This window comes from Mustela erminea, chromosome 1 (assembly GCF_009829155.1).
Source record: "Mustela erminea isolate mMusErm1 chromosome 1, mMusErm1.Pri, whole genome shotgun sequence".
Classification (NCBI taxonomy): Eukaryota; Metazoa; Chordata; class Mammalia; order Carnivora; family Mustelidae; genus Mustela; species Mustela erminea.
Window position 1 is genome coordinate 125,792,592 of NC_045614.1, and position 27,929 is coordinate 125,820,520.

General features: G+C 35.6%; 1 protein-coding gene and 1 long non-coding RNA gene across 3 annotated transcripts in view; one reads left to right on the forward strand and one right to left on the reverse strand.

Annotated features, from left to right (window-relative positions):
* The window catches only part of SLC2A2 (solute carrier family 2 member 2), a 31,972-nt gene extending 11,571 nt beyond the window's left edge, over positions 1–20,401 (forward strand). Inside the window, exons 4-11 of the mRNA XM_032341380.1 lie at positions 4,567–4,691; positions 7,448–7,563; positions 8,444–8,606; positions 9,102–9,289; positions 12,005–12,109; positions 15,352–15,453; positions 16,335–16,538; positions 16,625–20,401. Coding sequence (XP_032197271.1) covers positions 4,567–4,691; positions 7,448–7,563; positions 8,444–8,606; positions 9,102–9,289; positions 12,005–12,109; positions 15,352–15,453; positions 16,335–16,538; positions 16,625–16,825 — 1,204 coding nt within the window. The 3' untranslated portion in view covers positions 16,826–20,401. The remainder of the gene's footprint in view (positions 1–4,566; positions 4,692–7,447; positions 7,564–8,443; positions 8,607–9,101; positions 9,290–12,004; positions 12,110–15,351; positions 15,454–16,334; positions 16,539–16,624) is intronic.
* LOC116589460 overlaps positions 8,483–27,929 on the reverse strand; it is a 54,212-nt gene continuing 34,765 nt past the window's right edge. For both annotated transcript variants that reach the window (XR_004285291.1, XR_004285292.1), the window contains exon 3: positions 8,483–8,566. This is a non-coding gene — a long non-coding RNA (uncharacterized LOC116589460). The remainder of the gene's footprint in view (positions 8,567–27,929) is intronic.

The window sequence follows — 27,929 nt, forward strand, 5'->3', positions numbered from 1 at the left end:
AATCAGAGATGAAGCAAGTAGTGTGTCCACTTCTTTGCTCTAATTTTTATCAAATTAATTTTTTTAAATGTTAATTAAAAAAAGTCTCTGGAACTACTTTACACTTAAATTTCATTCACTTAGTCATGTGACATACTAAACTGGGATTCTACCCCCTCACACAGAGAGAGGAAATAAAATGAGAAAATCACGTTTGTTTTTTAGATTTATTTTCTGTTTTGATGCCACCTTTTGTTTATTAGTTATCCCTTCCTCTGATGATAAAAATAAATATGGAAATATGGAAAATTTAGAAAATGCAAAAACCTCTAAAGATGTAAATGATGTAAGTAACTATTTTAGTAATTCTGGATTACAATCTAATTTTTTAAATTCCTACTTTTTTTTTTTTTCAAAAGACAAGATTTCACTTTTTTTTTTTTTTTGTTATGTTACATTAGTCACCATCAGTACATCATTCGTTTTTGATATAGTGTTCCATGATTCATCATTTGTGTGTAACACCTCTAAATTATAATTTTATCTTTCTCATTAAAATTCTGATAATTTCTTCCTCTTGCACTAGAGATTTTATATAATAAAACTATAAGAAGTTTTCTTCAACAATGAGTAGCATTGGGGCACCTGACTGGCTCAGTCAGTTAAGCGTCTGCCTTTGACTGAGGTCATGACCCAAGATCAGGATCCAGCCAAGCCCATATCAGGCTCCCTACTCAGGCGGGGAGTCTGCTTCTCCCTCTGCCCTTCACATAGCTCTCATACTCTCTCTCACTCTCTCTCTAATAAATAAAATCTTTTTTAAAATGAGTAGTATAATAACCCAAGTTTTACTCTTGTTCTTATTATTCTTGTTCTTATTATTCCTCTACCATAAAAGATAATAGTTTCTCACATTTTTATCAATTTGCTGGTACTTAGCTAAACTTAAAAATCAGAATCTGCAAGTTACAATGTCCATAAACCAACTTTAATTGTTCAAAAAATTTTAAATCATTTTAATTTGAACCAAATTGGTTTACATAGTAATTGGAAAATTTTCTAGACTAATTATTTCTAAAATAAATAAAATTAAGCAAAGTTAAATTTTAAAATATGAATCAATCAATTCTTTTAGCAGCTACTAATGTTTTATACTTCTTCCCACCCCTGAAGAAAAAATTTAAGGGTGCCTGGCTGGCTCATTGGTGGTGTCTGCGACTCTTGATCTCAGGATCATGAGTTCAAGTCCCAAGGTGGGCATGAGGATAGATAGATAGATGGATAGATAAACAGATGGAAGGAAGGAAGGAAGGAAGGGGCCCTTGTTCTCATCTTATTTAGAAATGAGATTTTTGACAGGTCCAGTGATGTACTAAAGTATTTAATTCAGGTCCTTATGATGGAAACAGGATGCATACCCTCTCAAGTATTGGAATTTAGCATTAACAATGGTGATACCCCAAAACAATGTCAAATGATCACTTATCAAATGACTTATGGTAAACTAAAAGTGAGGCTTCTTCCAAGTCTCAGTAGAAAAAGGATTCTCCATGAATAACAAGCACAAAATTAATAATTTTAACATCAAAATTAAGACAAAAGAGTTCAGTCTCTCCTATAAGACTATTTTTCTAGGAAGATTCACTAAGAAATGACATGATTTTTTCTTACTGACCAGGTCACTGCTCTATCAATAAAAAAGAAGTAAATAAAAACTTATTTTTTCATTACTCCTTTAAAAAAAAGTATTTCCTTATAATAGTGTAGTAGGCAATAAATGCCGGTGGCCATTGTTTTATAGATTTGGCTTCTCAGGGTCAATTTTTCCAGAAGCTGTGCACTTAAAATTTAATTACTATGATATGGTGGAGGAGATAATGGTCTGTGCAATCCACAGTATTGTAAGCAAAGGAAGGTAGATACAGCCTGCTTTTGAATGCATTTTCTTTTATATAAAAATGGAACTCACTAAAATCAAGCATTAATCGTTGGTTTCACACAGATCAAGCCCCGGCTCTGACACTTAATAGTTGTGTGAAAATGAGCAAGTTACTTAGGTTCTCTAAGATGTTTTCCCAACCATCTACAATGTAGGAAAAAAATAGTACCTAACTCATGGGATTATTGTGAGAGTTTACATGAGAGCACAGATAGAGGATTTATCACAATGCCTGGTACATAGTAAGCAGGCACTGAATGTAGCCTTACTTTAATGCTGATGGTGATATTGATGCTGATGCTAATGATGAAGACATTATTATGACAGTGTTAAACCCTGTGCTAACAGGAGTATTTAGAGCAAAATTTGAAGAAATACACTTAGAAATGTATTTCTTTTTCCCTGATTTAGTGATTTCATGTATTTTTGGATTATTTATTCTTGTCCATTTCTCATGTCTGAGCAGAAGTTAAAATCCTTTAGTTTACAAAGTGCTTCAGCATCCATTAGCTGGTAAGGAAGAGGGACTTTAGAGCAACCTGGCATCAAATATACTTTCAGGCTATCTCTTTTAAGAGTTTTTCTCCCTAACAGAATATATACTACTAGTGAGCTAGTAACAATTTCTTAAAGTTATTGAATTAGTTTGCTCTCTATCCTTGAGTAGAGAAAAGGCACTTCAAAGAGAAATAGCCCTTTTTCTGCTCTGCAGCTCTGAAACTGGCCAGCTCTAAAACACTGTTTCCCCTCCCTTTGAGTAGTTGACATTCTCCATATGTTGGTTTTCTAGTACTGCTCTAATGAGTTACCATAAACAGTGGCTGAAACAACAGGTATTGCCTAAGAGTTTGGGAGGTCAGAAGCTCAAATTCAGTTTCATTTGGCTGAAGCCAAGGTGTCAGCAGGGCTGGCTCCTGCTGCAGCTTCTGAGAAGAACCCATTTCCAGTTTCCTTTTTTCTGGCCCTTTTCCAGCTTCCAGTGGTCACCATATTGCCTGGCTTGTGGACCTCATTCAATCTGCAATACACATTACTCCAATCATACTTCTCACATTACATTATCTTCTCTTTTGCCCTCCTCTTATAAGAATACTTGTGAGTCCATCATTGGATGGATAATCCAAGATAATCTCTTGGATTATCAATACCTCAATACCATTAATTTGATCACATCTGTAAAAACCTTTTTATTATATAAAGCAATATTTATCAGAGTCTGAGGATTAGGATGTGGACTCTTAGGGGATATTATTAAGCCTATCATATCTGTTGAGTAATCTTTGTAATATAAGGCACATAATTTTACTCTCCAGAAAAAAAAAAAATCTATCTGGTATTAAAGATACATGCTTAGAAAAAGCTCTGCTATTTAAGTTTGAAACATTGGCACAGAATATTAAAAGATCCTTACACTTTTCTGTGGCACAAATACTTCTATACCTGTCCATTCAAATTCTTTTATTGGCCTTATCATCATCATTAAACTTTTAAAGTTATTTTTTATTAACATATATTAAACTTTTAAAATTATTTTTTATTAACGTATAATGTATTATTTGCCCCAGGGGTACAGGTCTGTGAATCATCAGGCTTACACATTTCATGGCACTCACCATAGCACAGACCCTCCCCAATGTCCATGACCCGCCACTCTATCCCTACTCCCCACCCCCCAGCAACCCTCAGTTTGTTTTGTGAGATTAAGAGTCTCTTATGGTTTGTCTCCCTCCTGATCCCATCTTGTTTCATTTTTTCTTTCATCTATTGAATTTTAAAGAAGGTTTTTGCACCCCACTTTCCCATTGAATAGGAATGAAAGTATCAGATATCTGCAAATATTGTTAATTTTCACATGACTAATTTTGAAAATGATGTTTTTGTTGCTACTGTCAGCTTTATTACATATTTTACATTGGCTGACATTAATTTATAGGTTCTGGAAATATGACACACAATGCTAAAATAAGAGTACTCTCTTTGATAAGGCTTAAAGTAAAAGAATATTTTAATTTACTTCCAAACAATTCATATTAAAAGAAATTTAACTTTGGAAGCTCTTACATCATATGTGCTATGTGCAAATAATACATTATACATTATCAGCTAAAAACCTGTGTCATTAAGAAAGAAAGAAAGAGAAGGAGGGAGGAAGGCGAGGAAAGGAAGGAAGGGAGGAAAAAAGGAGGGAAGGTGAAAATAAGAGAAATGAAAAGAGAAGAGAAGGAAGAAAGAGGAGAAAGAAAGAGGATGTCATAGGTTGCAACTAAAGTGTTGAATGTAGCTATCACCAGGCAATTATCACTTAAAACAATCCACTTGTAGAAAACTTAATTAGTTAACTGTTTGAAAAAGTTTCAGAAGGGTTATCTTAAATCAAACCAGTCATCAGTACAGTTGAATCATCTCTATTAAAATGTGGAGATCACATGCATGAAACTCGGATTTTCTCATTATAAACATTACTTACTGGTAAAGCTTTAGTCCACAGATAAGTCAAACTAGCAATTATGGTTTAAAATTCCCCAGCTAACTTTCTCAGCAAAATTAAAATAACTGCTCTTAAGTAAATATCTTAGCGTACTCTGAGAGCAAATAATTTTGTCAAGTTTTGATGCTGAATTTGTAATCCTTGCTTTTTAAACTTTCAGAATCAAAGCCATGTTGGTAGCAAACATTCTCTCATTAGTTGGAGCTCTCCTGATGGGGTTTTCAAAACTGGGACCATCTCACATTCTTATAATTTCAGGAAGAAGCATATCAGGACTCTACTGTGGTAAGTCATGCACGCACCCACGCGCGCGCACACACACACACATCTGGAAATTATTTTAAAGGCAGATTGGTAACATGCAGGGAAGTTTTTGAGCCAGAGATGGCATCACAAAAGGGAAAGGCAATAGCATAAACTTGAAGTCCTGAGTCAGGGAGGTTTGCGACCAGTAAGTGGGAGTTATGAAACTATCTTCTCGCTCCTGGCAATTTCTAGTGGCATAATCACAGGTAAGTTATTTAATTCATAGCTTCCTTCTCTGTTAAATGAAGGAGATAGTATCTACAATGTAGGGCCCTTGTGAGAATGCATGTAAAACGTTCAGCACAGAATCTGCCTCCAGTCAGCTGCCGAGAAAAGCTAGCTGTTGCTATTGCTCCAGCTGTGCTGAAGACAGTGGCACACTGCGACACCCAGAACCTCCAACTTGGCTCTTGTGGCCTACTTGGCCACCTAGGTCTCTGTCTCTCCTTCCCTTAGTGGATGGATTCCAGATATGGCTGGGTGAAGCATTACAGTGGTGTGACCTCAGGGAGAGGGAGTCAGGCAGGAGCAGCTGGTAGAAGAGTTCATAATGGACAAAGGATTGCTCCCCTTCCTTGTGAACCTAACATCTGAGTATCTGGAATCACTAGTTCTTAGAAATAGCTTTTCAAACTTTTGGAAGTTTCAAACTTTCAGAAGCGAATTTAATCAGCAGAGGTCTGAGCGAAGGGAGGATCACCTAATCTCTAAGATGGCCAAATCTTTAGATTCTCAGTGCCAGTGAAGCCCTGACTGTGATGGTTTGGAGCCAAGGTTTAACCCACTGTCCCAAATCACAGAACTGTCTTTCAAAGCACTGGGGCCAGGGGAGGGTACAAGAGCACAAACAATGTATAAAATGTTTATAGTTTTTACTTGCAAAGAGAAAAGACTGTAGCTTCTGTGTCTTCAATGATCCCTTGAAACAAAATTCTAAAGGGCCAGAAGTTAATAACTTAATTAAAAGTCTCTTTTCATTATTTTCCATGTTAATACAAATAGCTGAGAGTGAGGACCGCTTTATTAAGGTGAAGAGGCAACCAACACGTGGAGAGATTTAGACTCAGAATGAATTAATTCTGGCATTGTCTCTGCCTGGGTTTAGATATATTAACTGGATCTTTTGTAAAATGCAAAGAATAACACTATCAAGGAGGTCCAAATCATGATTCTTTCTTCTCTCTCCATTTTAAAAAATACAGTATGAAAAAAAAACACAAATATTTTTGAGAAAATTGAAAAGAAATGTTATAAACATTGTGGAGCAACCTATCACTAGCATAGCCAAGTAATTCATACTCCCCAACAATCTTTTAAAATTATGCCTGGTTCTGTTCTGAGCATTAAAATTGCTAAAAATTATAGTATATACATTTTTACTTTAAATTTGTGTGAACTCAGACCTGTGATCTTATCTACATTATTATGTTCTTGAGATACAATAGGAGGTAATACACAGAGAGTACAGCCTGAAAAGGGGATAAATAAGTGTGTTTTTTCTTTAAGATCAACAGACCAGGGGCGCCTGGGTGGCTCAGTGGGTTAAGCCGCTGCCTTCGGCTCAGGTCATGATCTCAGGGTCCTGGGATCGAGTCCCGCATAGGGCTTTCTGCTCAGCAGGGAGCCTGCTTCCTTCTCTCTCTCTCTCTGCCTGCCTCTCAGTGTACTTGTAATTTCTCTCTGTCAAATAAATAAATAAAATCTTTAAAAAAAAAAAAAAGATCAACAGACCCTACATTAGAGGCACATATAAATGTCAGCCAAAATTCAGATGCTATATCAATCACGCAACTGTTCATGTGAGCTATTAAGAACATTTTAAAGCATTAAAAACATACTGAAACAGTTCCCACATTCATCTTTTACACAAAAACCATACATTTCCATTTTATAGACAAACTGTCTAAAAGGAAGACTCTGACAAGTCTTATTTTAAAATTCTTTAAAAAAATGCTAAACATTGTATTCAACCTTGCTTGTTGATAGTGTCTGACCATTTCATGCACTCAGCAAATGGCTGGATACTCCACCATTTCCAACATGACTGATTACATCTGTGCTTAAAAAAGCTATAGAAGGCAGAATTGCCTAGAACTTTTCAATTTTTTGGTATTCCTTTAAGCACCAAAGTCTTTTCTGAAGCCCCCTGTTAGGAGAGATTAAAGAAGCTGGGTTGCTCTGGTTAGAGTAATTGAAGTAAGAGCCCCTGAATTCCTTAACCTCTTCACCTGTCCACACCTCCCTCACCACTTTAACAGTGACCTTGAGGCACTTCCACACTGTGGAGACTCAGGGCTTGTAGTTCTCATGCTAAAGCTCTATTGTACTATGATCTTGGATGAACTGTTTCTGACCTCTATCAAGTAAAGAGATTGGCTTAGATATGTTCTAACTTCCTTTAATACCATGAGTTTAGACCAAGAATATTATTAAAGCATTCTTTAGTCTCTTTTCTGAAGACAGTCTGAGGCATTACGATGTAGAGAGTCGATTTTAAATGTTTTTAACTAAATAAGGAATTTCTTTCTATTCCTATATCTAGCTAAAACTTCAATCAAGTCTTATCAACAAATATTCTTTGCATAAACTGTGTCTATTACTGGGGACAAGGGGTCTTCCTTCCAACAGACTCTGAAATGTCCTTTTAATCAGGATACTGGCTATACTTGAACCAAATTATTGTTATTGAAATAGTCCTGGCTGCACTTTCACATTTATGTTCATGTTTTATGCAGGACTAATTTCAGGCTTGGTTCCAATGTACATTGGTGAAATTGCTCCAACCACACTCAGGGGTGCTCTTGGCACACTTCACCAGCTGGCCATTGTCACGGGCATTCTTATTAGTCAGGTAAAAACTCCTATTCCCTACTTCACCCATCCTCTATTTTATCCAGCTTCTCCCTCCCTGATAGATTGACACAGCGGAAAAAACTAGTTCCACCATTGGGAATGGGAATGCTATAGAGACTTAGGCTTTTTAGCTCAAAGCTATATTATTACTGCTCCACTCCTCACTTCTCCCCTTGGATCTGTGGTAGGACTGGCAATAGAGATGACCCAACATGCCAGGTCTTGAACTCCAGGAGCTAGTCTAGAATTAAATTATTCTGTTTAGTTTTCAAATAGGAAACCACATTTTTGACTGCTTGGATTTCCTTTGTTCTGGGCACCTTACATAGACAATTAATATGTATATGACTACCATAGCAATTTTTTGTTCAGCTGGCTCTATCCTTCTCTTCTATCCCAAGGACTCAGAGTCCTCAGGACCCCTAACCTAGGATTATCCAAAGGGTAAGCCACTGCAATAAGGACTATAAATCTGGTTCTCACTAAAATAATTGTTCTATTTATGTAATCCCATTTTATTTTTCTGGGTAATTGAAGAAGAAAATTTTAGGGTCTAAAGTTACACATGATTTTTGTTGTTGCTTTAGGTTTTAAATGTGTTCTTAAAAGTTTGGTTGTTTCCCATCCTAAATGACCCATATAAGTTAATGAAAATAAACCTTGGTGAACTCTTTGTAAAACACATGGTCCTGAATTTAGTGAAGTAAGACACACTAGTAATAGTTTCTGCTTTGGGCATACTTGAGTCAAAGTTGTCAGGGATTACTATTAAATAGCTTTCAACAAATGGTTTCACTATTAAATAACTTTCAACAACGGTTACAGAAGGCAGACCTTAAGTGTTGTGCAGTTGCCATGCTTCCTCCCTGCCTTTTCAGATTGTTGGCCTCAACTTTATCCTGGGCAATCATGAGCGATGGCATATCCTTCTTGGTTTGTCTGCTGTGCGAGCCATCATCCAGTCTCTGTTGCTCTTCTTCTGTCCAGAAAGTCCCAGGTACCTTTACATCAAGTTGGATGAAGAAGTCAAAGCAAAGAAAAGTAAGTCTGTGGATGTTCTTTTTTCTTCCTATTGTTTTGGAACTATCAGCTAATGAAAAACAGTGTGCATGAATGTTTACTGGTCAAGTTGGTACGAGCACTTTCTAAATGAAGCCAATGATTACATGTAAAAAGAATGTGCAAGATCACTTCAATATGACTCACACATGCCATTTCAAACCCATAAACACTTGAGCCCAAATGGGAAACCCACATGCAGGGTATTGGACTCAACCAGAGGCTTCTAAAAGACTTTTACATGCATCATTCTTCTATGATAACAAAGATCAGAGTTTTCTTTGTCACTAGATATAAGTCAAATGTTTTTCTCAAAATTTAAAAACAGGATCTAATTTTACAAAAAGAATTGCAACACTCCTGCTGTAAAGCAATAGAAAGGGCTTTGCTGAACTACAGCTCTTTCATTAACATAACAAAAATAAATTTACTTTTGTTTTGACCTGAGTTGTGTCGACTTGATCAATTTGTGGGCAGGCTTGAAAAGACTCAGAGGAGGTGTTGATGTCACCAAAGACATCACTGAGATGAGAAAAGAAAAAGAAGAAGCATCCAGTGAACAGAAAGTCTCCATAATTCAGCTCTTCACCAATTCCAGCTACCGACAGCCTATTCTAGTAGCACTGATGCTGCACATGGCTCAGCAATTTTCTGGAATCAATGGGGTAAGTTTAAGAATACTTTCTAACCCCCTAAAATAGGGGAAGAAAGGGGCATAAATTAAATAGCTAAAAGGCATTTAAAAATGTTGACATCATGTTTTACTACAAAAAACATATTGAGCATTAATTTTGTTTTGCCGCATCTGCTTTCTAAAATTGGATTAGAATTTTTAAAAATGTCAATAATCAATGGTACTGTGTGTCTATTAAGATGGAAGGTAATAAGCAAAAATTATAATTAATTCAAAAGAGGGAAAATGAGAATAATTATGCCTCCAAAACACCCTAAATTACAGGGGACTTCTAGAGTTGACTAGCAAATTTAGCATTTAGTCCATAGTTCCCTCCATCTATGTATCATTATTATTTTTTAAAGATTTTATTTATTTATTTGAGAGAGCGAGCGAGCATGGGGGTGCAGAGGGAGAGGGACAAGCAGCCTTCCCGCTGAGCAGGGAGCCTGACGTGCGGCTCAATCCCAGGACCCTGGGATCATGACCTGAGCTGAAGGCAGACACTTAACCTACTGAGCCACCCAGGCACCTACCCTGTTTTACCTATGTAAATAAAGTATACCAGGGCGCCTAGATGGCTCAGTTGGTTGAGCATCAGACTCATGATCTTGATCTTGGGGCTGTGGGTTCTGGATTGAGTTCTGCGTTGAGCCCTGCACTGGATGTGAAGCCTACTTGAAAATAAATAAAGAAATAAATAACACCAAATAGTTAGCTGCAAAGAAGTTTCCTGCCATGCAAGACACTTTCACTCTATTTGGAGAGCCAGCATACAAAAGAAATAATAGAACTGGCATGACACTGGAGTAAGGGCAATAGATAAGACATGATTGAAAACCATACTGAATGTATGCTTTCACTAGCTTTTAGGTTGTGAACTGAAATCATTGCATTACACAGACTAAAACTGTACTACTAGCAATTAGCTATAAGAAGAAAAAAAATAAACATTTGCTAAAAAAAAAATACTAGATTTTAAAAATCACTTACCCTCTTTTACTGCTGTTAAAAATATGGTTTTGGCTTCCTCTATTATGAGCTAATCACAGATCCATAAGGGGGTGACTTGTGGATGGGCAGAGCCTTGGGAGAGGTAAAGAATGTAATTCTTACCTGTTGAAACAAAAGGAGACCTGAACCTCACTCAACAAGCTGAATACTCTCTCCTGTCATCTCTATCCTCCTTTAATGGGTCCTTGATATCCCTCTTAATCTAACACTCTATGTAACTTCAGGGTTTGGAGACCAAATATGTATCCTTTTTCCAGCTCTGCCTGTGTATCCAAAAGAACAATACTTAGTCATTCTGAACCTCCCTGCTTTAGCTCCTATCGCAGTTCCTGACTTAGAGGAATCCAGGAAATGTTGAACTGAGGCTGTGGGGCAGCCTAAAAATGCAGGACAGTGTGCAGTGTGCTATAAGCTACTCTTCACTGAGCACAATCTGTACAGTCCTTCTCCATTAGCCCTATCTGCACGAAGAGATGCCAGCACAGGACATGTTAAATAGGGAAGGAATGAGAAAGGATGACAGAATGGCCTTAAAAAGACCATTATAGGGTGCCTGGGTGGTTCAGTGGGTTAAGACTCTGCCTTCGGCTTAGGTCATGGTCCCAGGGTCCTGGGATCGAGCCCCACATTGGGCTCTCTGGTCAGTGGGGAGCCTGCTTCCTCCTCTCTCTCTGCCTACTTGTGATCTGTCTGTCAAATAAATAAATAAAATCTTTAAAAACATTATAAATGTAAAAACACAATTAATAATAAAGGCTATTAGAGAGATTTGAGGATTTCTCCATGTCCGCTGAGATTAGTGCAAATTTTTGGATTAAAAGCAATAACAACCAGAATTCCTATACACACTGGTGAGAGTGTCAATTGACCCAACTTTTCTGGAAAACCATTCATCAGTATCTTTCAAAGCTGAGCATATAAATACACTATGGTCTAATAATTCTATTCCTAGATGCAAATGTGTACATATTTCACCACAAGGATTGTACTAGAGTGTTCTTAACAGCAGCATTCATATTCACCCAAATGACAACTACCTAAATACCCATCAGTAGTAGACTGGATAATAAATAGGGGTTTATTAATAAAAAATATTAAGCAATGATATTGAACAGCGTACAAATACACACAACTATATGGATAATTCTTGCAAAGGTAATGTTGAAACTAGGTACCAAATAATTCACACTGTGTGGTTCCATTTATAGCAAGTACAAAATTAGGAAAAATTTGTCATGATGTTAGAAGTTGAAGAGCTTCCTTGGAAAAATAGGGAGATATTCTGGGGGGTTCTGGAAGACTGGGAATGATTTATTTCTTGATCTGTGTGCTATTTGCACAGGTGTGTTCAGTTTGTGAAAAATAATCTGTATACTTATGTTTTGTGTACTTTTTTGTATGTATTTTACACCTTAACAAGAGTTTAAAAATTAAAAAATATATATCAAGATAATGCAAATTCAGAGTTTTCAGCTAAATTTAAGGAGAACTTCAAGGAATCAGAAGTTTCAAACACTAAAGGTTGACAGTGGTTTCTCACTGCCTGGAAGGAAAGGACAGATAAAATGTTTAGGGTGTTCTAGGGACCATGGCTCCATAGAACTACTAAAAATAAACAACTTAAAATATTTCTTGCTTTCAAGCTATCAGTGCTAGGATTCTTGATTAAAGCTAAATTGTTATTACTTTACAGATCTTTTACTACTCAACCAGCATTTTTCAGACAGCTGGAATCAGCCAACCTGTTTATGCAACCATTGGAGTTGGTGCCATCAACATGGTTTTCACTGCTCTCTCTGTGAGTTTATACCCCAGATAAATATGCACTTGTTCCTCAGTTCAGAAATGGCGGAGGGAGGCACCTTGTGATCTAAAAGCAACCAGCAATTAATGGCTCATGTGTATTGGGTGTATAGAACCAAGTGGGTCATGGGAAGAGTCCTATATGCAAATATACTACTAAGCATAGCTGAACAGATGGATCACTGCTTGTCCCCATTTGCTGGGATGCCATTTAGTCACTCATTTGTGAATTAATAACTGACTTGGGGCACAGAGGACTTCTTCCTTGTGTAAATAGCTGGATTCCTTTTCCTTTGCTCTGTACTTACATCTGTTGGGATCAGGTGATGTGTCATTTCTATCAATATTGGGTCTTCTACCTAGGTTCTTCTCTTTCCATGGTTGAAATTCTTTTTTTATCCTGATGTCTTGGTAAAAACGCTTTAAAAAAATAAGGCCCTCTGTAACATATCTATGCCTGTAACACGGTTAAACAGACTCAGCAAATTCTTACGATATTAGGTTAATGGAGAGAGCTTCCAGATAGCTCAGAAGGCCATAACTTCTGGTGATGCATAAAAATGTGTGTGATATTATAACAGATGGAGTGGAAGTGGTATAACTTGAAATGTTATTACTTTTGAAATGTTATTTTTTTTCTGACAAGAAGAAAGGTCACATAGTCTTCTCAAGACCGAATACCTTATACAATGAATGATTCAGTATCTTGACAATAATATTTAACATAAATAATCTAAGAACAGATTAACAATCTAAGAATAGTAAACAAACAACAAAAAACCCCTAAAATTTCCCAACTCACGTAATTCACTCTAAAAATGAAGAATATTGGGCTTATTTTTATCTTTGAATACAAGATATCCAAAAAGCTTGTGCTTTCCAATATTGGTCACCATGTTATATTCAATATACTTTAGTCACTTGTTTTTCATTCTCTGCAGATGGACTTTTAACTATTACCTTAGGGTGGTCAATAAATTACAGCCTAGCTACCTAGATCAAAAAGCAGATTTGTCCAGACTACACTAAACAGTGCTGGACCTTGGAAAGAGGAGGGAGAACAGATAACAAGGGAACACCAGGAGTTCTGTAGGCGCGCTTTAGAGATAATGCCTGTTCAAGCCAAAAGGCCACTCAAAATCGATGAAGGCCTGCTACTGGGATGTAATCTACTCACATTCTTTTGTCTCCTGAGATATATTTTTTACAAATCCTACTTCAACATATTTTTCTAATATGGAGATTATGCTTAAAACATTTTATATGTAACAGGATTTGGTATGTAAAACTACAAGTTGTCGAAATTGGGTAAACCAAATCGCAAATGCCTATAAAGGCATTTATAGGCATTCAGAATTCATATACAGAATTTCATTTTTGCCCCCCCTCCCCCCAACCCAGCTAGAATAGGAGTTGTTTCAAAAAGTTTCTTGATTATTTTAAATATGCGCTTTTAGAGTTTATCCTTTAATTCTATGAAAGTTTTTGAACAGATGAGTGACATTTTTTAAATCACCTCTAATCATCTGTCTAACCCTCCAGGGCTATAGATAACATTTAAAATTTTTAATTACATTTATTTTTGAAAAGTTTGTTTTAAGGATCAAAAAGTACAAAAAGGATAGTCCTTTGATCCCCCAATTCCTCTCCTCTAAATTACCAATGTTATTGAATTCTGTGTAGCCTTTCCAATAAAGACACACAAATAGGAATATGCACTGATAAGATATTAATGTTTCACCAACTTGGAAGGGACATAATCAATTTTTTTTCTGAATGAGTATTTGGGAAAAGAAAGACTTTCCTAACTCCATGCTGAATTATGTTTCCACATTCCACATTTTCTTCCACACTAATGGGCCAGTAGAAGAGGGCCTGTAAACTTAAGAGAAAACAAAACAGGAAGAAACATGGAGGGAACAGGGACACAGATGGGTCTAGAGAAGAAGCAGTGGCATCCAGAATCTGTGTGATACATATGTCTTGGGCAAAGACAAGGGTTCTGGTCAGGCAGACATCTCCACCCTCAAGGAGTAAGTTTAGAATGTATTATCCTATTAGTAAAAATTATTCAGAAACAGAGGAAACAGTAAAATCCCTCATTCCTGAAGAAATGCTTCTATTTTCTTGATAGCTTGACATGGTGTCATCAAGTCAACTTTGAAAGTCATACTTACAAATTATATAACGAAATGTTATGAACTTGGGCAAGAGGTGTTTTTCATACTACCTTCTCAATAGTAAGTGTGGGCTGTTGGTTCATCATCCTGAAGTGATCTGAAACCAAATATGTATTGTCTCTGAAATGAAAGGGGCTTTCATTATAGCGGAAAACAAATGTTTCAGATATTCTCAGAGGCAAAGCTCAAGGGTATTAGATTGCTCTTGATTTACTGATAGATTTATGAGCCAAGCCAATTTACTCATTGAAGTGAGAAATTATGACAGATAATTTCTGTGTGTGATTCACCAACCCTGGCAGTATCCCAAGGATCAAGTAAGAAGAGTCTATTTAACAAATATTGGTCTTGGCTAGTCATAAATGTTAACCATTAATGCAAAGGTCCACAGACCCAAAGGCATCAATGACATATCTCCTAAATTAGGATAAGAAAGCACTTTAAGCTTTTGCTTTAAAGTCTTATCTTTTCAAATGGATAATTCACTTCCAGCACCAAATACATTTAGAAACACCAGAAAAATGCAGATCTATTTGGTAAAGTGATAAATTCTGTAAGTTGCCAGGTGAGTGGTTGTAATTTGACTGTATTAGCAATTAGAAAGTTGGATGAGAATGACTGACAACCCAACAGTTATACTATTTCAGGTGTAGGTTTTCTGCAGTGCACAAAACATTGTACTTATAATAGGATAATTATCAAAAGATAAATTAATGTCCTTTTTTATGTAGAGCCATTTTAAATGTTTAAGAAATCTACTGAAAGATACCTGAGATGTACAGGCTCTAATATTGTTCTCAAGTAATAATTGTAGAGTGATGGTAAGGTTATGGTTCTTTCAGAATGGCCTGTTCAAATGATTGTGACTAATTGAAGCAGGTATATTTTAATTATCACTGAGATCAGTTCTGCCACCTGAGGTAAGAGTCACCCCCCAACTCAGTTCCACATCTGTAAAATGGGCTTATAGAACTGCCTCCTTCCAGCTGTATAAATTAAAATGACCTCTTTGGCAGTAAAAACTATTTAAGTCAGTATATTTTTAAAACTTTCTCAGGTATTCCTTGTGGAGAAGGCAGGGCGACGCTCTCTGTTTCTAATAGGAATGAGTGGGATGTTTGTCTGTGCCATCTTCATGTCCCTGGGACTTATACTACTGGTAAGTGTAGATTTTTGCACTGAGGTATTTGGTTACCACATGATAGCCCTACTGTGCTCCAGGCTCTGTAAGTAAAAACATTTGAGGGACATCTGGGAGGCTCAGTTGGTTGTGCATCTGCCTTCAGCTCAGATCATGATCCCGGGTCCTGGGATTGAGTCCCTTGAGCTCCTTGCTCAGTGGGGAGCCTGCTTCTCCCTCTGCCTGCTGCTCCCCCTCTGTGCACATGCTCTCTCTGTCTCTCTGACAAATAAATAAATAAAATCTTAAAAAACAATGAGTTTGACTTATGACATAAACCCAGAGGAATAGCATAGAATACAAGGGAGAAATGCAAAGAAAAGGGGAACTAGCTTTTGGGGTTTAAAGACTTTATTTTCACAAAGTAAACTGCACTTGTTGCCAAGGGAGGCAGTGTTGCAAAACGGTCAGAGCATAGTCTCTGGGGTCAGCCCTGCTCATGTTCTAACACTGGCTCTGTCATTTGGCTACCTATGTGACCTAGGACAAGTACCAGGCCTTTGCCAACCCAGCATCTTCGTCCACTACTTCATGGAGGGTAATGCATCCTGTCTAGCAATCTTGGTATGAATAGGAGCAAAGGTCTTTAGATTCTTGCCTTGCTTCTATCACAGGAAAAGACTGAGAATCATATAAAATCTAATCCAGAGGATTTCCTCTAACAGAGTTCAAAACATTTAAAAGCATAACTCAGACTTGAATAAACTTGTCTCAAACAAGAATAATTTGTAGTTCTTTACACATAAACATATCAAGAACAGAGCTATGTCACTTCTGAACTCAGTGAGCCTACTTAGCTAAAAGAAGCAGCAGCCAATAGTTTCAACTCCACTTCTATTTTCGTTTTGTTTTTTCCTCAGGATAAGCTGGCTTGGATGAGTTATGTGAGCATGGTAGCCATTTTCCTCTTCGTCAGTTTCTTCGAGATTGGGCCTGGCCCCATCCCCTGGTTCATGGTGGCAGAGTTCTTCAGTCAAGGACCACGGCCTGCTGCTTTAGCAATAGCTGCATTTAGCAACTGGACGTGCAATTTCATTGTAGCTCTGTGTTTCCAATACATTGCGGTAAGCAGTCTATTATTGTGCAAATTTGCTGAGTAGAGATGGAGTAGAACAGCTGCTAATTGGAACTCTGTTTGTTCTCTATGCAGAAGTTCTGTGGACCTTATGTGTTTTTCCTCTTTGCTGGAGTGGTCCTGGCCTTTACTCTGTTTACATTTTTCAAAGTCCCAGAAACCAAAGGAAAGTCCTTTGAGGAAATTGCAGCAGAATTCCGAAAGAAGAGTAGCTCAGCTAAAGTGCCAAAAGCTGCTGTGGAAATGGAATTCCTTGGAGCTACAGAGACTGTGTAAAGATAACCTGCTTTTTTGACAAGAACAGAAACAGGAAGAAAGTTGTGTGTTTTTAATTGATGATTCTTTGAGAATCTTATATCTATGTCTTAAAGAATTGTTTTATTTTTTAGAGAGCTTTTATGGGCTCTTCTCAGAAATGTCATCAAAAATTACCAAAGAAAGTATTTTTTTTTAAGTTAGAGCATCTATTTTTGATAGTAAGATTCTATAATTAAATGAACCAAAAAGTCTAGCTTATTTTACTACACCAAAGAGCAAGTACATTATAGTGTTCGAGCTCTATTCTTTATAATGAGGTTCTCCTGAAATGAAAGCAGTTCCAATGTATCATGTTATTGCTTCATTAAGCACGTGACTGGAAACCTGAAGCTGCAGCTCATTTACATATTTGAATATGATTATGTTTGCATTTTCTTACCCACAGACCTCATACTAAAGGAGCTTTGGCTAGTGGTAATAAGGTCCATGTTAAAATTGATAAATTTTCTATTTTCTCCCACTTAGCCTTTTCTTTATTAGAATTTTTATTTTGTTTAAAATTTTATTTTTTTCTGTCTTTTCACGTGGAATGGTTTATTGAGTATATTAATATATGTTCATAAAGAAAAACTTTTGTTTTTGGTAGGCTTACCAAATCTTCTGGGACTCAGAAAAAAAATTAGTTCCTTTGCTTGATGACCAAATAATTCTTATAAGATTAAATACTGAAAAGATTTTTACCAGTCATATAGCTTGTTAATATTAATATCTATTATAATATCTATTCTATAATATCTATTATAATATCTATCTAGTCATATAGCTTGTTAATATTAATATCTATTATAAACATATGCTAATTCCTTGCTAGTTCAGTCCTCTGAGCTCTATTTTAGTTTGCTTTTAAACTGAGCACAGCCTGGTTTCCTCAGCTGTATTTTTTATAAAATACATTTAATCAGTGATTAAGCTGGGCATTTTTATATCTCCTCAAACCCTCAATAAGTTAGAGCAGTCTGAGGGAAATCTGAAATCAAGGATTGCTCTGTTTGTTAAAACACATTATCTATTTTGTGTTTCAAGACAAATTGAAAGAGTAGGATGCCAGAAATCCCAAAGATGGGTTCCTGAAAACTTCATGAATGCTCAATTTCAGACTTGATCAAAATCCCTATTAATTTTTCTGGTTAGATAGTCATTCCCTTTGATGTTCCTTCTTTGTCATGGCAGTATATGGATGCTATCTAAGCCGTCCTATTGCTATTGCTAACATTTCCTGTGTCCTATGTGCCAGGCACTGTTCTAAGTGCTTTTACCTATTAGGCAAATTGGAAATGCACAGATGATTTAACAGACTTTCACTTATAGTCAATTTACAACTATGGAAATACATTCTGATGGATACCAAAGGCTTAGCAGGGAGCTAAAGTATCTCCAGGCTATTTTCCCCACATAGTGGAGCAGAGTCCATCCTTTTTATGTTTGCTTTAATGTGGATAAAAGGAAGGTACTTTTTAAAAAGTACTTTCTATGTGCGGAAGGGGAAAAAAATGCTGAACACTTGTTTTTTTTCCCCCCAGAGTGTTTTACCTTTCTATAATTTGGCAGTCCAGACAACATAAAATGATTTCTTTTCACTTTGCTTTTTATTTCCTTTGGATCAATTTGGAATAAATTATTGTTACTTAGGACTCAGGACACAGTTAAAGTGAGTTTAAATAGTTCAAAAGACTTTTGTGCCAGCTTGTGAACTCTAGAAAAATTGTGGGGACTGTGAATGGACAAGAGCAGGAGAATGGCTCCTGTGTGACTCTTGTCCTCTTCTTCAGGATGCTTGTGGTCCTTGAGAAGCCCAAAGTTAAAAGATAAAGAAGTTTAACATTTTTATAGGTGATGAATGTGATTTAATCAAATTGCTATTTCCAATCTCATTTACTAAGAAAATAAAGTAGTAAAAGTTTAAATAAGGAACCCAAAAGACCACTTTCAAGTTCTAACTATTTATTTCAACTAACGTGTAAACACCAGAAATTCATAGCCTGGAGTTTAATGCCTCAGAGAAATTGAAACCATTTACATTGTTTCCATTCCATATTTTTTTCCTTGCAGAGATACAAATGAGTTGAAAAGAAACCTTAAGGTGAAGTAAGAAACTGTTAAAGCTTTATAAGACAAAGGAACTATCTTAACATAATAGAAACTCCCTGGTCTTCAACTGGATGAATCATAATAAATAATAAAATTGGCACTGGTTAATTAGATACAATTGTAGGGAAATCAGATGTGAGTTTGAATAATTAATTTGCATAGTACTCTATTATTTTTGTGGAAGTCTTTTCATACTCAAATGTCCTAACAATATGATTTTTCTTAGCTTATTCAATGCATGATTACAATTCTTGGTCTGGTCACTCACCTGCTACACCTAGCTATTGCCCACTGTCATGATACCAGTGAAAGGATCTTCTCAATGAAGAGAAGATCTTTCTCCTCTATGCAATCAGCAATGTGATGGCACTGAGATACGCTAAGACTCTGCCCCCTTCTTCCTCAAGGAGCTCACAGTCTAATAAGCAGTTCAGGAAGACCAGGATATGAATGTCCCCATGTGTGCTTTTTGCCATCCATGAAACTTGATTTGAGGACCTTGTAAAACAGGCACAATAATATTAACTACCTCAGAGAGTTGTAAGGATTAAATGTAAAGTGCTAAGAAGAGTTCCTGGTATAAAAGGAGGTGCTTAGTAAATGTTACCTAGAATTAGTATTCACAAAGATACTGCTAAAATAAAAGTTTGTCATATATATTGACAGTTCCAAATTTTTCTTTTCTTTTTGAATTTTTTAAATTTTTTTCCAAATTTCTTTTGAGTACAAGAAATTCTGTAAATTCAAGATAACATTTTCTTATTTCAAGCAACAATTTCACAATGACAAAGGAATGGTAAAAAAATAACAGGGATTTTAGGCTATCTAATTCTTAAACCCAAACTTGACATTTCCAAGTTGATTATGAGTTTTTATTTTATTTTTAAAGTTTGTTTTTACCTAAGTTATTTTTTAAAAGGTTTCTATATTTCTTGAAATAATACTAAGTACAAGTAAAATGCTGTATATTTAAATGCAATTCAACAAGTTATAATCACAGAAAAAGACCAAACCTTCTTGATAATCCTCAAAAACTGCAGAAGTATTATATACATGTAAACCAGTGTGCGTGCATAAGCTACTTCTTGCTGGATTACAGCATATGCAGCAAATAAGGCAATGTTAGGCAATATCTTGTTCTTACAGTGACCTAAGCAGAGATGCTGAGTAAAGTATAAAAGAATATATAATTTTTCATTACAATTCTATCAGTGACCTGAGAAGAAAAGATTTGTTGCCAGCCACTCTGAGCCATCTGCTGGTGTTTTTTACTGCTTTCTAAATTGGTGTACATTAGAAAGAATCATTAAGAAAAGACTGGTTTTAGTTAGGGATATATATACACTATAGTTTTATGTCAATAAATACATTTCTGAATGCTTAAGTGTTGCTTTATTTTATATAAAAAATAACCACATTTAAGAAAATTAATATTGGATTACTGTAGCATATCCTTGTTTCTTTCTTATGGTATTGTTCCTATTCTCATTTTAAAGATAACACATGAGTTACTTTTTAAATTCAAATTTTATTTCCATTAGGCAGTTGTTTTGATTATCAAGAGTAGGAAAAACTAACCTGAAGTCTAGGTAAGAACAACTGACTCACTTTGATAAAATAAAAATAATTTCTTCAGTAAATGTTTAGTTGAGCTCCCACTGTGAATAAGATACTTTGTTAAAATTTTGTGAAAGACACGAAACTTAGAAAACATTGTCTATATGCTCAATCCCTTGCATTCTCATAAAAGGGATAAAAGTTTAAAACAAATAGTTACAGCATGAAAGAGAAAATAGAAAAAAAACTGTAGTGGTTTTTAAGTTGACCTTTACAATTTTTGTTTAGCTGCAAAAGGTGTGATTTTTAAAACGATAGCATATGATGATATTTAAAAATTGTTGTGCTCTATTTACCCAATGGAATTTAAATACAATAGTAATTTGTTAATTACTATTTAATTTGTTAATTGCTATTTGTTAATGCAACCATTAAAATATATGTAAATAGAGATATATATACATATATATTAGCAGTTGGAAATTTTACCGCATTCTTTATTCTCCTATTTCCTTCTCATTTCCCCCAAGGAATTTTATCCCAAAAAACAAATTTAAATGCTTTAAAACAATTCTTTGATCATTCTAAGTTTCTGCAACAAGACTATCTATAATTTGAATATTTTTGTTTAAAAATGTCTCATTCAAAAAGGTCAAAATGTTTAACACTGTTTTCTGGACTGAGTTAGCATTTATGATTATTAGTAGTACACAAATGAAAAAAATTTGTATTGCAGATTTTGATAGAATTATTAATTTTTAAAGTCATTATTTTAAATTTCATCTCAATAAGAAGCGTGAGTTATTTACTTTTCAATCAATTAAAATATTAATGGATGGATATTTTTTACTGTTAAAGAGTATTCAGCATAAATTCTATTATTACACTGTATCATTACAGATATATTAAAAAATTTTATTTTTGGCCACCTGGGTGGCTCAGTCAGTTAAAAGTCTATCTTCGGGAGCACCTGGGTGGCTCAGTGGGTTAAAGTCTCTGCCTTCGGCTTGGGTCATGGTCCCAGGGTCCTGGGATTGAGCCCCGCATTGGGCTTTCTGCTCAGCGGGGAGCCTGCTTTCTCCTCTCTCTCTGCCTGCCTCTCTGCCTACTTGTGATCTCTGTCTGCCAAATAAATAAATAAAATCTTAAAAGAAATTTAAGTCTCCAGTTCAGGTCATGATCCCAGGGCCCTAAGATGGAGTCCCACATTGTGCTCCCTGCTCAGCAGGGAGTCTGTTTCTCCTTCTCTCTACCCCTCCCCCCAGCTCGTACTCTCTCTCCAATAAATAAATAAAATCTTCTAAAAAAATTTATTTTCGTAAATAATACTCTAGGAATGGAATATTCATTCCATAAAGTATTTCCAAATCATATACAAAAAACACATAAAAATCAATCATAAAAATGTTTCATTTTTTTAATAAAAATAAGCTTTAAAATCAGCTAACAACTCCATTGGACACTTCTTCTTGAATTTTGTTGTAATCAAAGAACTTATACTGTTGAAGGACTTGTTATCCAGTTGTTATAATCATTCTTCAGTTAGTTTCTGGGCAGTATACCAAAAAGATTTTATTAAGATTTAATAAAAGACTATTAATTATATTGCTAAATCTTTCACTTAGATGTAACTTGCTTAACCTGATATATTGAGAAGGAGTTGGGAGAAATGAAATACTAATTTTCATATTTTCACATATAAAATAAAACTCTTCTATTTGATCACATGCAGTATTTACATCAAACCATTAGAGCTTAGATTTAGCTTGCTCGATTCATGGGAAATACCTATCATAAATGACTTAGTGGGCAAACTCAGTCCTCACTGTCAAATTAATTTTCCAAATAAGATTTACTTTCTATATGACTTAATTTTTCACTTCCAGTAAGTACCTTAATACTCATCCCAGCTTTCATATGTTTGAATTCCAGTAATACCACATGGATACTTGCCATAAGTCTGTCTCCTCCATTTTGAACAGATGCTTTACATTCTGTACTTTTATGGGTCTTTCCCTCAGGAGCAATACACATCGAAAATAATTGGGTAAAGTCTGCTAAACAAAAGTGGTCATTATCTTGTTCTACAAAGCCCAAATTTGAAATATTCTAACTTGGGCCAAAATATACTATTTCTTATGCCACCTTAATTAAGGTAGGCTTCACAGGTAACATTATTTCCAAGTATTCCTTTGTTTTGTATCTCTAAAAGTTTAACACTCTGGGGCAACATACCATGGCAAGAGTCAGGATCCACTGAGAAGGACAATTATGAAAAGTGTTTGGAAAGAACTGGTCTAACGAATATTAGGCACATATTGGGTACTAAGTGTATGCTTTTGCCCATAATAAGAGATAATATTTCCAACTTTGAAAACAGTTATTAGAAGTTATTCACAAAATAAATGCTAGGGTGGGGGCAGGGTACAGAACAAAACTAGAAAATCAGAAGATCCATTACCCAAACAATAGGAGTTCAAAAGAGAGGAAAAAACAAAATAGAGGGGAGCAAATTATTAAAGACACATTATATTGGAATTTTGCTGAGTTGAGCTGAAAAACAAGAAGAGATTGAAAGTTTATTGTGTGTCAAACACAATAAACAAAGCCCAGAATTTCACCATGAAATTTCAGAACACCAGAGATTAAGAAAAGAAAGACAGGTCACATACAAAGGAACAAGAGTCATCACAGCGTGTAATATGTGAACAGCAACTGTGGAAGCTAAAACGTTGTGGAGCAAAGCCTATAAAATCCTGAAGGACAACGATTTTCACCCTAGAATTCTCTCCCCAGACATGTTATCAATTGAGTGTGAAAGTAAAATAAAGATATTTCCAGACATACATGACTCAAAATTTTACCTCTTCTGCACCTTCTCTCATGAAACAAGTATATAGTGTACTCTACCAAAACAAAGAAGAAAACCACAAGAAAGTAAGATGTGGAATTCAGAAAAAGGGAAGAAAGAAAGATGAATCTGAGGACATAGTCATGGGTGAACAGCTAGCATCAGAGCCAAGAAAGCAACTGATTAAACCTGAAGCAAGGAAAAGAATGTTCCAGGGAAAAATAGAACTGAAAGATTCACTGATGTGTTTGGCCATATGAAGAATAATTTGGGATATTTAGGGGAAAAAAATAGTGACAAACACATAGAAAACTATACAAATGAAGACATGGGGTAATTATGAATTTGTGGAGCTACAGTAAGGTAGGGAATGGTATAAAATGAAAACATCATAGTACACTACTTGGCTGGGCAGTGAATAATTATTTACATAATTATGTAAAACACTGGATATTGCTACAATTTTGTTTCAAAATAAAATTTATAAAGTACTACACTATAAGATATACAGAAAGAAAAGGTGAGAAAGTGTGAGAAAAGCACTTAATTATTATCATAGTTGTCAACATATAAATTCATAAAGCAAAAAATATTAGTATAGACCTATGTGCTGGTAATTTTCCCTATGCTCTTGCACATCTATTGTAACCCTTTCTAACCTGTACTGTGCCTCAGAAGGCTGGTCTCTTCAGACTATCATCTGGGTTCTTGTCTTTAGCTTCTAGCTGGGTTTGCTTAATGGGATGTATTAGCGGAAACCAGGAGGACAGGAAGAGGTAGAAAGTAGGCTATTGGTTCCTATAGCTCCGACCATCCCACCCTTGGCTGGACAGTGTCTGCGTTCCTCTACCAGTGGTCACAACTCTGGAAGGTGGGCCCTCTCCTCCACCTACTGTTCATATTGTGTTCTAGTAATTGCTTCTCTGACCTTGCCCCATCAATCCTAGAGTTGATAATGGCATCCTACTATTATTAGTTCCACTAATACAAGTCCCAGGTGCTTTCTCATCCCTTTTTGCTTCCTTAACTTGGCCTTCTCCTTTGTAAATCATATCTTCATTAAACTTCTTTAATCATCTCTTTTCTACTGGGACCCTGAGCAATACAGCATATAAATTAGAATATAAAAATTAAAGTTTTAAGGGATAGCTACAAACTTTCCAAGTGTTCATCTATATGGAAATGCATGAGTGGAAAGGAATGGTGCAAGAAACTGTTGTGTATAGTTTTTTAATAGGTTTAATATAAGCTTTGTGTTGTTATTGACCTTTAAATTATAGACTTGCATTATTTTATAAAAATAAAAAGAATTCAATAGCATTTTAATTTAAAATAGTAAATCAACCTCAAAAAAAAACTATGTAGCACAAAGGCAATTGAGATTATACATAAACAATAGATTTTGGAGAGATGAGAGAGACTGAGAAAGTAAAAAGGGGTATAAAGAGGGAGAAATGGGTATAAAGAGGGAGGGAGAGTGGGAGAGAAAGAGAGAGAGAGAGAGAACAATGTTAACAGAGGTTGGTGGTTATCCATGGGTGGTAGGATTTCAGATAGTGTGTGTGTGAGTATGCAGTCTAAGTTGTTTTCATTGTGCATGTATATTATGTTAGTAATAGGATAAAAATAAATGTGGGAGAAATTAACCTTCTTTTAAAAATATGTGGTGAGAAAAAAAAGATAAAGTGGTCTGTGATCTGAAAAACAATATGAAGTTTCATTACTTTGGGAAATGTGTAAATGTGTTTGTAGACTAAAGGAAAAGAAAAATAGAGGAAGAATTTTAGGATGAGAGGAGGATAAGCAAAGCATGGGAAAGTGTGTTACAGAAATCACAGGTAGTGATATTAGGAAGAAGGAGACAGAAAGGTGAGAGAAAAGTGAAAACTGAATAAAGATATGGAAACATCTTGGGATAAAGAGTAGAAAAATTGAGGCTGCTTGTATCACATTAACTGTCCCTTTTCAGCAAAGAAAGTGGTAGATAAGCTCATACTCAGAGCAGGAAGGAATCTTGGAGATAAATGATTCCTGGACTAACCCCAAGAAATCAATCGTACCCCCATGTTCAGCCTTGATTATAAGGTTAACAGCCGAGTCATTTTGGGTAGGTTATGTAATCTCCTAAAGTGTCAATCATTTGCTTGTATGTAAAATGAAAATGAAGATGGCACAATTTTGCTTAAACCATAGGATTTTTTTGAAACATAGCTGTTTCCAATTTTTTTACCTGAAATGTGCTGTATAATACACAAATAGTTTAGTCAGTAAATGGTATATTAATGAGCTCAGGCTGTCATAATAAAATACCATAGACTATATGGTTTAAACAACAGAAATTTATTTCGCACAGTTCTAGAGTCTAAAAAGTCCAAGATTAAGTTTCCAGCTGATTTTCTTCCTTGGTGAAAGCTCTTTTCCAGGCTTGGAGACAGTCATCTTTTCGCTGTGTCTTCACATAGCAGAGAAAGGGTTCTAGTGTCTCTTCCTCTTCTTGTAAGGGCACCAACTTTATCAGATTAGGGTATCACCCTTATAAACTCCGATCACCCTTATCACTTCCTCACAGGCCCTATCTCCAAGTCACACTGGGGGCTTAAGTTTTCAGCATATGAGTGGAAGGAGTAGGGAGTGGGAGAAGACACAAACGTTTAGTCCATGACAAATGGTAAAGAACTTTTACCATCAGGATAAAAGGGAAGGATGGAGTAGGGAAAGGGCCAACTAGCCTCGGGGGAATTAATATGTTTTAAAATTGGGCTGTTGTAATTAAAAATTAAAAAAAATAAAATAAAATAAAATTGGGCTGTTGTGAAGAATGAAATGTAACCCATTTTTGTTTTCTTTTGTTGGTATAGCCATTAATCACACTTAAATACTTCCCCAAAGAACCTATCCACCAATTTTTAAAGGACTCTTTAAAAATATAATAAATAACAGAACACTTTTAAAAGGGGGGAAAGATTGGAGGGAACCTGTATGGCTAGATAGTGGATTTTTGGGTTGCCAGATAAAATACAGTACACTCAGTTAAATTTGAATTTCAGAATCTCATGCAATATTTGGAACATACATATACTAAAAATATTATTCATTACTTATCTGAAATTCAAATTTTACTGGGTGTTCTGTGTCTTCATTTGCTAACTCTGGCAATATAAATAATAATTATTATAAAAAGCGTGGCACAGTACAAATACATAGGCTGGCATAATATAGTTAAAAACTCAGAAATAGTCACAACTCCATAAAAGCAATACTTAACAAAGTAGGAGGGGAGGGGCACCTGGCTGGTTCAGTCAGTAAAGCGTGTAACTCTTGATCTCAGTGTTGTAAGCGCAAACGCCATGTTGGGCATAAAACTCATTTAAAGAAAAAATAAATAAAACAAACAAAGAACAAAGAAAACCAAAGAACAACTTTGTATTTACCTAAAGAATACAAAAACATTCATTCAAATGGATATATGCACCTCTATGTTCACAGCAGTATTATTTACATAGCCAAGATATGGAAGCAGCCCAAGTGCTCATCTACTGATGAATGGATAAGGAAGAGGTGGTATATATATAATATAAAATATTATTCAGCCATAAAAAAGAATGAAATCTTGACATTTGCAATGAATGAATGGAGCTAGGGAGTAAAATGCTAAGCAAAGTAAGCATTCTTTGCAGTAAGCATTCTCTCAGTAATCAGAGAACAAGTAGAGGAAAAATCATCAGTAAGAAACAGGAGACCTGAACAGCACTATTAAACACTATTAACACTACTGACCTGATTGACATTCAGAGAACACTCTAAACCATGACACAGACCGCACAACTAGACTCTGCCAGCTGACCCAATGCCAAAGTTATTAGAGGTTTTCTTTGGATCTAATTTCTAACTTGACAAAAAATGAAAATTTATGCAATTGCAGAGCCAAGAGAACAATGATTTTTACTTCACTATATATATATATATATATCTAGATATATATATATATATAACTCATCTCCCATTTTCCCCCCTTCTGACAGTTCTATCATATTTACATGATTTAGATGCTTTCTGCTTTTGGAATCTGTGGTGTGAGGGACATGTACCTCATTCATCCCTCCCCTGTGCCGGAATGTGGTTGGGCAATGGCGGATGGCAGAGATGGGAAGGGACATCTGGAGATGGGTATTGAATTTCCAAAAATAATAATGAAGATGAAGATGGGTCTTAGGCCATGTTGTCATGCAATTATTTGTTATTATTTTCTTGGCTTTCTTATTCCAGCAAAGTGGTGTTAGGTTATGTAATAGTTAATTGCCTAGGACATTCACGATTGGTTTCCCAACACACAAAATAGTCTTCTTAGCACCAATTAAGAATAGTGGGGCAAAGCAGATCCTATATACAAGGAAATTAAAAAAAAAAAAAAAAAACAATTACAAGAGCATGAGGCAGTGCAAGCAAATGAAGAAATCTATACCGGGGTGGATGAATCATTGTCCTAACTTCCCCTGGGTTTTGCTTGCTGAAGCCCTCCTGCTGAGACAGATGTGCTTTTGCAAGGTGGGGTTGAAGATGAGTAAA